The sequence below is a fragment of the Thrips palmi genome, unplaced genomic scaffold (assembly GCF_012932325.1).
Source record: "Thrips palmi isolate BJ-2018 unplaced genomic scaffold, TpBJ-2018v1 HiC_scaffold_4, whole genome shotgun sequence".
Taxonomy (NCBI): domain Eukaryota; kingdom Metazoa; phylum Arthropoda; class Insecta; order Thysanoptera; family Thripidae; genus Thrips; species Thrips palmi.
In genome coordinates this window covers 1,270,224-1,280,541 of record NW_023144631.1, presented here as the reverse complement: position 1 = coordinate 1,280,541, position 10,318 = coordinate 1,270,224, and the positions used below count along the sequence as shown (strand labels likewise).

The following is a 10,318-nucleotide window of genomic DNA, read 5'->3' as shown; positions in this document are numbered from 1 at the left end:
CTGACGAATACCGAATGCCGATCGAATGCCCTTGGCGATGAGGGCGACAGAGCGACCAGCATGGCCGTCGGGGGACGGCAGGACGGCAGGCACGGCGCGTCACGGCACGGCTTCCAATCATAAAGAGGCTCTAATGGATGTATCCACCTCCCCATCACGCCGAGCGCGGGGCACGGCGGCACGGCGGCACGGCGGCACGGCGGCACGGCGCTCGCGGCGCGGGGGCGCTTTTAAAAGGGCCGCGCGGCCGCGTCCGAGAGAGCGCCGCCCGCAAGGCCCCGCCCGAGGGGGACGGAGAGGGCGCTCCACGCGGACGCGCCCCACAGAGGGGGAGGGGGAGGACGAGCCCGCAGAGCGGCAGAGCGCTGGGGCTGGTGGGGCATCGCGCCAAATTAAGGGGTCTCAATCGGGGCCATTGCAGGCAGAGCAATAATCAGATCCAATAGGGGGTGGCGGCGAGTCAATCTACCCCCGCACCGCGCACCGCCCCACCAAGTCCGTCATCAAGTCCGCGAGGACGGCGGGTTATTGAATCTGACGGCGGCATGTAAGTGCACTGTAAGTGCCACGCGACCTGCAGCGCCAGCAGCGTGCCGCCGTGTCATCGCCGCAGCCTTGTAATCTTTTAATTATCACCCCATTCAATAGACCGGTACAATAGCTCCTCCGGGCCGCATCCGCAAACACACGCACACGCAGGCGCGCGCGCGCACACACACACACACACACACACATCATACACGCCAACACTCCCTCACTCTCTCAATTACACACAGATGATATCACACGGCGAGATGGTATCAGCGCGTCAACCATTTGAGAGGCCGGCTCCGACCTGCCAGCGCGCCTGCTGTCGCCTACGCTGGCGCCCACTGCCGCCGCCCACGCGCGCATGGCCTGCTTGTCGTCGGACCGAGGCCGCCGTCGTCCCCCAGCCGCCCTCACGGCCCCTCGCTGAACCTTGGGCGGCGCGCGGGTCAGGTCCGTGAATCCAGCGGCGGCGCGGGCGTCCCGGCCCGGCTAGGCACGGCACGGCATCCCTACGCCGCGCCGCGCCAGGCCGCGTCGGCAGGTAGCCGCCAGTCGCCAGATATTTGCCTGTTGCTTCGTTAATAAACTCGAAAGGCGAAAGCCAATAAAGCTGTTATTGCTATCGGGGCACAATAGACACACCGCGCCGCCGCGCGCCGCCGGGGGTTGGCTGGGGTTGGCTCGGGGACGGCGGCGCGGGCGCGAGGGGTGGGGGCGGCGCGCGGCGGGCGGTGCCTGCGCCGCCTGTCTCAGGTGAGGGAGCGTGGCGGGGGCGGCGAGGTTGGCGGCGACGCAGAAACGAAGTAATGATGCCATGCCGGCCTTTGAGAGACGCGCAACAAAGGCTGCACCAACATGCATTAAAATGCAGCCCAATCGGGTTACCTTGCCCGGAGTGCTCCGGCGGCCCGGCCGAGGACTACGCGGTCGCTTGTTTTTGTTTTCATGCGAACTGATCCGCAAAACGCGGCGTAACAAGGTTGCCGAAAAAAAGGCTGCGTCTGTCACACTGTACAGGGAAATGGCACGTTAAATATGCCTCCGGACGCGGAAAACAATGCCTTACGAGTGCGTTTTGCTGCGTGGAGGGAGTGGTGCTTGCCGGCGTTGCGCTTCGTAGGGGAGAGTGTATGACAACAGGCTTGACCCGCACCGGGCCGCAGTGCCTGACGGGCCACGCACGGCCACATGCGGCGTTTCGTGTCCAGTGTCCAGTGGAGGTACCGTAGGCGCGCAGTCCCCCAGGCCCCCCAGGCCCTCACCGGGTTGCGTCACCGCCCCGGCCTTGGTCCACCGGCCCCACGCTCCACGCCGTCCACCACTCCCATCCCCCGCCTGGACAACTAATTTAGCGCACAACCCGCCGGCCCCGGCAGCTCCCGGCAGGGACAGCTCTAGATGAGAGCGAGTGGAGTGCCCCTGGACAACAGGGATTCTCAAAGGGGCGAAGCGGGCGAAGCGGGCGAAGCGGGCGCAACGAAACATCGGCCACTCTGGTAAGCGTTATTGGACGCTGCGTGACGTCGCCGTCTTTTTGCATGACGCTGGCTGAGAGCGCCGAGTGGGCCTAGCATGCTGTTTCGACACGAAACTTTGTATCCAAACCGCCTGAAAGTTCAGCGCAAGCCAACACTCGGGCGAAGCAGCGAAAAATTCCTCCCAAATAAAGGCTAGTGTCGGGTCTGGAAAATGTACAACGAAACGGCCTCCGCCGTCCCCAGGGGAACCAGTAGTGGAACACAGTGGGGCGGGACCGGCCACATGCGGGCCCAGCTCGTGGCATTTTTCTATTTTTCTTCCGTCGTCTTATATGAGACCTGGGCACTGGAGACACGACTGTTTTAGGACTGTCATTCCGACCTGCCTCCACCCATTAGGGCAGCCAGGACCCCTCGGCCTCTCGGCCGCCAGTCCCTGTCTCGCCGTACCGCCGCACCGCCGTACCGGTGTCCGGGGGCATGCCGGGGGTGGAGGCGGAGGGGCGGGTGGCCCTGGCTCGCCGTGGCTCCGACAAACCAATTCAAACTCATTGCATTTGCAAGAAAAAGGGGGTCGAAGCCATGAAGCGGTGCGTTGGTCCAGAGATTTTGCGATTTTGCGTCCCTGCAATGCGGGATGCAGGCGAAGGACCTACCCAGGGCGCGTTCGGCACGACGGGGCAAGGGGCGGGCCCCTCCTGGGCCCCCGGCTGGCAGAGCCCCGCGGTGCCCCCACCCCGGCGCGCCGCTGCGCCCCGCCGAGGTGGATGACGACTTGCCTGCACATTCCCTGCACGCGTCGCGTCGCAGCGCTGCAATATGGAATTGGATTTGCCGTTTGCTCGGTCCGCGTGCACATGCATGCACTCAACGACGGCACGACGGCACAGCGCACCGCCCGTCAAAGTATCCTGCGGATCCAATAACACCGGGGAGCAAAACCCGGAGCGCAAAAACCTCGCAAGCTTCCTCCTCCTTTCCCTGTCTCTGTCGTCTTTTTCCTATTTCCATTCGGGTTTGGCAGACCCAACGCACAGCAGCTCGGTGGCCGTGGCCGACGACGAGGCCGGCGACCAGGGCGACGACGGTGTTCGCGGAGGAGCAGAGCCGAGCAGAGCAAGCGGGGCAAGCATTTGTTTATCACAGCCACCCTCGCACCTGTCCACGGCTCCGCGGCCGCCTCCCTCCGGCCCGAAGCGCCGGGACCCGAGCAGTGTCTTCGTCGCCGTCTCTGTCCCACCCCCGCGGGAGGCCTCGCGAGTGCGAGAGAGACAGAGCGACGAGGGCAGCCGTTCAGAATGAGCCTGAGCTAAGGTGCACATGCAGCCTTTTTCGCGAGACAATGGGCCCGGCACAATGTCCCGTTTGGATAAAAGGAGTCATCCACGGACAACGAGACTCGCGACGCGCCAGGGCCCGCCCCTCGGGGGGCCGTCCTCGTCGCCCCGTCTCTCTCGCACTCTCGGGATGTGGCGGGCAGGTATGAGGGAGAGGCCGGCGGTTCGGAATCATCCTGTCGGGGCCGTCCTGGGGGCCGCCGTCATAAAGAAAGCACCCTCTAAAGCGGCGACGGGGAAGGGATCCGGGTGCGGCGGGGCGGGGTGGGGCGGGGCGGGTCGCGGCCAGAGGGTCCGCCTGATCCACACATTCCGGGTGGAGAGAGAGAGAGAGAGAGGCCGAGAGGCCGCTTCTGCTGCGCCACCAGGGTGCCACCGTCCCCCTGCAAATTACAAAATGCCGCGACCTCACTGGAATCCTTCCCCTGCAGGTGCTGGCTACTGTTACACTGTTAGCCTCAGAGTCGGAGGGCGGAGGGCCCTGAAGTGGCAAGCCCACCACCGTCTCCCCGGTGGTGCTTGTTGGCCGCGCCGGCCCTGTCTGTCTCTCTCGCTCGCACTCGTGCGGCGTCCTGTAAAGGTGCGAGAGAGACAGACGGCCCGGCAGGTGCTCCTAGGCGTGAATCCTTCGTTAATTACCTGTCCGATGCTGGCCGTGCAATCAGCTGCAATGAGCTGCAATCAGCGCCGAGGGCGCCCTTCACTTGTCTCGGAGCAGCATTCCTCAATCGGCCTAATGAAACGCCTTTCCGTCTTCCCCCGCCCCAAAAAACGGCGACGGTGTATGTGCCGTTCGTTGAGTGTTTTTCTCTTTTTACTTCTTTAGTCGGGCTTTCAGTGCAGGAGAATGTGATTAAATGGTGTCGAATTTTCGAGACCCGTTACTCTCTGCTTGTGCCGAGGCACCTTGAATTAATTCAAGCCAGCTCGGGAGGAGGCCGCCTTTCTCTCTTGATGAGCACGGACTGATGGACGTAGCATATTTTTTTTAGGAGGAGTACGGGACAGTGAAATAAAGGACTTGGATTCGTAAATTAATATTTAATTTCATAATCATGGTGGGGGTGGAGCAAAATCACTTTAGAATTGAGTACAGTACCAAAAGCAACGAAACTGTTGAAGCTGGTTGTAGCACAATTGAACGGTAACCTGGTGGCAGGGTGAACATGATTGGAGTTACAAACAAACAGGGCGAGGATAGCAAGACTCTCACTTTTTCCCACGAATAACACCGCAGCCCCAGCGCATGGAGCGCCGCAACACTTATTTACATCCTCCCTTCTTTCGGAAACACAAAAACAACTGATAACCCTGCGCGGTGGAGACAGAACAACAACTTAACTTACGGTACAGTTTCATATGTACAGGATAAATAGCAAATGTCTAAAAATATCACAATGATTTCTGAGAGCCATGGCACGCTCCAGCGGCTCCAGCAGGGTAACTCGGCGGAGCCCCGCGTCAGGCAGGACGGCGTCGTCGACAGCAACCCCCGAGCCGGGCCGGCGTCCAGCTCGGCGGGGAGGCCCGTGCGGCCGCGACGCCTATCGGATGACGCGCGACCCGTAGTGGTGCTGGTGCTGCAGGTACTGGTTGAGCACGAACAGCGAGTCCGTCTTGTCGGGACTCTGCCGGCCCGGGGCCACGACCGAGGCCACAACGCCGGGGACGGGGGCCGTCGCCGCGCCGCAGCGCCGCGCCTCCCCCGGCGTGGGGCCGCCGACGTCGATCTCGCAGTCCGAGGCCTCGGCGTCATCCGGGACGCTGTTGAGGTCCACGGAGCTGGTGCCGCCGGACGCGGCCAGCGAGAAGTCGACGGGCAGGTCGCCCGCCTCCGAGCCGTCTGGAAGCAGAGAGCAGGTCCGCGTCAGGCAGTGTGGCTGCCGGCGGGGGGCGGGGGGCGGGGGGCGGGGGCGGGGGGGGGGGGCGGGGGGCTGGACGAGGAGAAGTGGCCGCCTCGGCTGCCGAGGGCTCAAGGCGCTACGCTCTAAATCGATCCCTGGCTCCGATGTGGCGGCGCCACCGCCAACGCGGATTCCAGGCCAGGCAGCCAGGCGGCCAGGCGAGGCTGGCAGCTCTCGCTGTAATCGAGTCTCTGAAACGGCCCGGGAGGGGGGAGGGGGCAAAGGCATAAATGCGATGCGGGGTGCGGGGGGCTCGGCGCGCCTCGCTTGCCGCTCCACGCTCTTCACGGCCGTTGTCGCCAATTTGCGCGTAAACTGGCCGCCCCGCCCCGCCCCGCCACCCGTCCGAATGCCTGGCGGCGCTGAGCGCCCAAATCCCCGGCCGACTCATCGCAAACACCAACACCGCGGCGGACGGCGGGATGGCGGCATGGCGGCGACGGGGCGGTGGTGCCGCGCCGCCCCGAGCGAGGCCGGCGAGGCCCTGGCTCACTTTGGCATTGTGCTTTCGCAAATGAGTTGAAATGAGTTTAGCGAGCGGCCCAGCCCATTCAGCGGGGAAGTGTTTGAGAGGGGCGGCTGTCAGCCTAATGAGTGAGACGCCCGGGCTGAGAGCGGGGCGGGGCGGGGCGGGGCGGTGTGTGGGGCGGGCGGGCGGGGTGGGGCGGGGCGGGGCGGGGCGGACGCGTTTATTAATCCGCGTCCCCACCCCGTCGTCCGAGCGCTCTTTTCTGCGGCTTTGGCTGAGCGACCTCTTTAGTCAAAGCGTCGTCTCTCACTCACCTGCGCTGGACCGCTTGCCACCGTTCGGCTGCTTGTCGTCCGCCAGCTTCCTCTGCTGCTTCTTGTGCTTCATCCGCCTGTTCTGGAACCAGGTCTTCACCTACAAGAGGAACGACGTCGATCAGCGCACCGATTTACCGGCGTCGAGCGCGCTCAACAAATGACAAAGTGAACAACAAATCGTGTTGTGGCCCAGCACGGCGCTTACCTGCGTCTCGGACAGGTTGAGGGCGGTGGCGAGCTCCACCCGCTCCGGCGTGGACAGGTACCTCTGCTTGCCGAAGCGCTTCTCCAGGCCGTGCAGCTGCTGGTCCGAGAACACGGTGCGCGCCTTGCGCCGCCGGCCCGCCACCTTGCCCGCGTCCAGCGAGCCGGGGTAGCCGGCAACGAGCTCAGCTGCGAACACAAGGGTGGCGGGTTCAAACACCAGCATCGTCATCAGTACTTCACGAGTTTTTGTTAGCTGTGAGCTTTCTTGGCCGAAATAACTCTCCTCAGTCTCGGTAGCCCAAAGAAAACCGATCCCGTAACTATTATTTCGTGCTCCCCTCGACGGAGTCGCAACGACTCTCACTTAAAGGCACTGCTATGGCGCCTGGCGGGCAGGCAGTACCGCCGACAAGGCTGCGCGCGGGATGCCTACCCTGGAGTCCGAGGGGGTTCCCTGCTGGGGGGACGGCACGGCGGCGCGGCAGGGCCGCCTTGCGTTTGGGTCTCCAGCTCCGCGCTCCGCGTCCGGGAGGGTAGGGGCGGTAGGGGGAGAGTACTCACTTTGCGCCCAGGGCAGGTGCAGGATGTGCTGGTACGAGGGCTGCAGCAGCACGGACCGCTGGAACAGCGGCGGCAGGAAGGCGCGCGAGGCCGGCGACAGCTGTCCACAAACAAAAGCACGCTTTCAACCCAGTCGGCGTCACTTCGATTGCTCGAAGATCGTCGAAGATGGTTGCGGCACTTGCGCGTTGGCACCGTCAGCCCGGGGGCCGACTCCGGGCGACCCCGGGCGACTCCGGACCGGCGAGCGCACGTCTGGCCACCGAGACACTAATGAAGACGGTGGGTGGACCGGGCCTTTGACGGGGCTCGGTCAGGGAGCAGGGAGCGTGGCGAGTTCGTGAACTAACCGCAAAATGGGGTGCTTGATAACTTCGCCGAGTTTGCTGCTTTCGGCCGGCAGGGGGGCAGGGGGGAGAGGTGGTTGTGGTCGTCTAAGATGGCCACTGCGCGAGACGCAGGGGCCGCGACACCACCGCAAACAAAAACAACAGTGTCAGGAACGCTGCCTCGTCGCCGCAAGACTGCCGAAAGACTGCCGAAAGACCCACGAAGGTCTCAAAGTCACAGAACGGAGAGAGGGGAAAAGGCCGAGGCTTTATCAACGAGAACAACACAATAATTCAAATTAACAACCGCGAATTTGTGGAGTCAGAGGACAGCTGCCTCAGTGCAGTTTGTAGGTTCCGCCACCTTGCGGTTACCGTCGGTCAGCAGAGGGAGCGTCGGCGCCTTCCCGCTGCGGTGGACGGTGGTCACGATGGTCCTGCCGAACTCGGCGCGACGAGGCGAATCCCCAACGACTTACGAGGTGCGGGTGCAGCGGGTGCGGCTGGGGGTGCATGGGGTGCGGCGCGGCCGGCAGCGGCGGCAGCTGCGGCTGTGGCTTGCTGAGGCTGTGCGGCAGCTGCAGGTGCTCCTGGTCCTTCCGCAGGATGTCGTCGATGCGGTGGCTGGGGGCGTGCGCGGCGTGCGCGGCGTGCGCCAGGCGTGTGGCGCCCGTACCGGCCATCATCTCACATGTCGCGCTGCAGGAGCTCCTTCGGGGCCGCGTCGCCGAGCCGAGCCGTGCCGCGGTGCCGCCAGGTCCGCGTGCGTCGACGCGTGCGTGCGCCTCGGACCGCGCCCGACCACGTCTGGCGGCGGATAGATAAACATCCCCCGAGGCGGCGGCGCGGAGCCACCCCCCGGCGCCACCCCCGGCGCCGCCCCTCCACCGCCGCGGCCGTCGCCGCACCCCGTTGGCGGCCGGGTGGCGGGGGGCGGGGCCTGCCGCCGCGCCCGCCCGCCATTGGCCGCGGCGGTTGCCATGGCGACGGCCACGGCGGACCGCGAGGCGCGCCAACGCGGCCAACGCCAACGTGCCGGTGTAGCAGCGCAGCGGCGGGGCACGGCGGGGCCGCCTCTCTCCCGGCCCTCCGGCAAGTCGCCACTAAGGACGGCCAAACAGCCGCAAAGCAGACGACAAGTAGCCGAGGGTGGAGGGTTGGGGGGCTCGGCCGTACGACGGCGCGGCACGGTCAACTGGCTAACCGGTAGCCTCGCCAGCCGCATCCCCACGGCCCGCGCAGCACGGCACAGCGCGAAGAGAAGCAGGCCAGTGTCCCGGAGCGGACTGCCATTCAGCTGTCTATGAGCGCAGCGTGTATCCTATTCACCCAATGGACCATATGAACTATTCAAAACAGAGGTGGTTATAATACTTCTAATTGATAAGACTAGCTGTTTAGAGCCTTCTCGAATAGTTCCTCAGTTTCGGTTCAAACCCGACGCGTCGCTCATCCTGTCACTGGCCGAGACCTCACTCTCTATGTCAATCAAGACTGGGTGCAGGACAATCCAAAGACATTTTAACACAAAATGTATTCAGAGTAACAGAAGTAACATCAATACTATAAAGAAAATTTCAGCGAAAGAGGGCACCCCGGCGAACCGGCCCTCTTCCCCGCTGGCTTGGTGGACCAGTGGTTCCCCCATCTCATCACAGGAGCAACCTCAGAGTTAAACCGCAGTGGCCCCGTCATTGGTCACGTCAACTGTGATGTGGAGGAGTCCTCTCATAGTAGGCCAGGCTGCCACCTTTCCCAGTAGTCGGGTTTCGTTCCCGGCCCCCTTCCCACTCAGGGGCCATGCTACTGGTACTCAGGAGTCTGCGTCACCCTGCCCAGCAGCGGAACCACTGGGCTATGAGAGGCACACTGAATGCCGGCCGATTTTGTATACTTGAACCGCCTTCTTGCGATGTAAGCTTGGTCAAAATATTCGCAACCGTAATGGGTATCGAACCCCGGACCCCGCATTCGGGAACCGACGCCTCTGCGCTCTCGGCCACCACGGCCCATGGATGACGCTGAGCGAAGAGGAGCCTTTGAAGCTGCTGGTCCGAACCGTATAGTCCGACAAAAATAGCAGGAAGCTAGTATTCGATCGCTCGACCCGAGTGTAGGAATCAGACATCTCAACGCCTTCGGCCACCGCGGCTCACCGGGTGAGCCGAGTGGCGCAACGGGGCCAAACCGCATCGGAAAAGCCACTCCTAAAATGTAAAGAATTGCTGGGAGTCGAACCCCAGCCCCTGGACGTGCGGGTCGACACCTCTGCGCGCTCAGCCATCGCTGAGTCTTGGGAATGCGGCGCAGGTCCCACTCCTGGCTCCACACTGTGGAATCCCGAGGAAAATGAGAAAATGTTGGCTCCGGTATATTTCTCGATTTTTATTTTTCAAGCGTTGTCGAACGCCAAAATGGACCCTCTGGGTGGAATGGGGGCGCGGATGTGCGGTTGGCCCTCCGGCCCCGCGGCCCCGCGCACACAATGGTCGCAATCCACCCCCGCACCACCCCGCCCCGCCCCGCCCCGCCGCGTGCCTCCGCATCACAAACCCAACGCGCGCAACACACAACTCAACACAACGCACGACGCACGGCGGGGCGGGGCGCCGGAACGAAGCAGTTGTTGACCAATATATGCCTTGATTCGGGCGAACAAGCCACTTCCGCGATGCGCCTCCGCGTCTTCGCGTCGCGCGCCGGCTCGGCTGGCTGCACGTACGAGGCAGGGGCCGGGGGCGGGCATGGCCGGGGCGTGGGGTTGACAGTGTTGCGTGTTCGGTCTGCTTCCGGAACCTCCCTCTTCGAGAGTCTCGAATAATGCTGCCAGTTGGCCTCGCATTTCACTGCCTCCCTTTTTTACAATCGCTGTTATTCTAGCTGTACCCCCACGTGCTGGCGGTGCTTTCTCTCTGTCGCAGGCTGGTGTCTGTGCGAGGGCGTGCGTGCGTGCGGTATAGGTTCAAGGGGAGAGGGAGGGCAGCCAAGTAGGCACCGCGCACTTTGAAAATTAACTCATCCATGCTGATACATTCGCAATTAGGCCTCGAATCAGGCCCTTCTTGTCGCTGGCCGCGGCACGGCGGCGCGGCGGGCACCGAGGCTGGCACGCGTGGGGCCTGAGGGGGGTCGCGGTGGAGCCCACGCGCGGCATCACTGAATCGGATTCGCGAGGGGGAATTTCA

General features: G+C 63.7%; 1 protein-coding gene across 1 annotated transcript; it reads right to left on the bottom strand.

The window, feature by feature from the left end:
- Positions 1–4,890: 4,890 nt before the first annotated feature.
- Positions 4,891–7,816, bottom strand: LOC117649486 (brain-specific homeobox protein homolog). Its single transcript, XM_034392354.1, has 5 exons — positions 7,613–7,816; positions 6,805–6,904; positions 6,242–6,429; positions 6,034–6,133; positions 4,891–5,189 (listed from the first exon to the last, which is right to left on the bottom strand). Exons 1-5 carry the CDS (start codon positions 7,814–7,816, stop codon positions 4,891–4,893), a joined length of 891 nt encoding a protein of 296 aa, XP_034248245.1.
- Between the last annotated feature and the right edge of the window lie 2,502 nt (positions 7,817–10,318).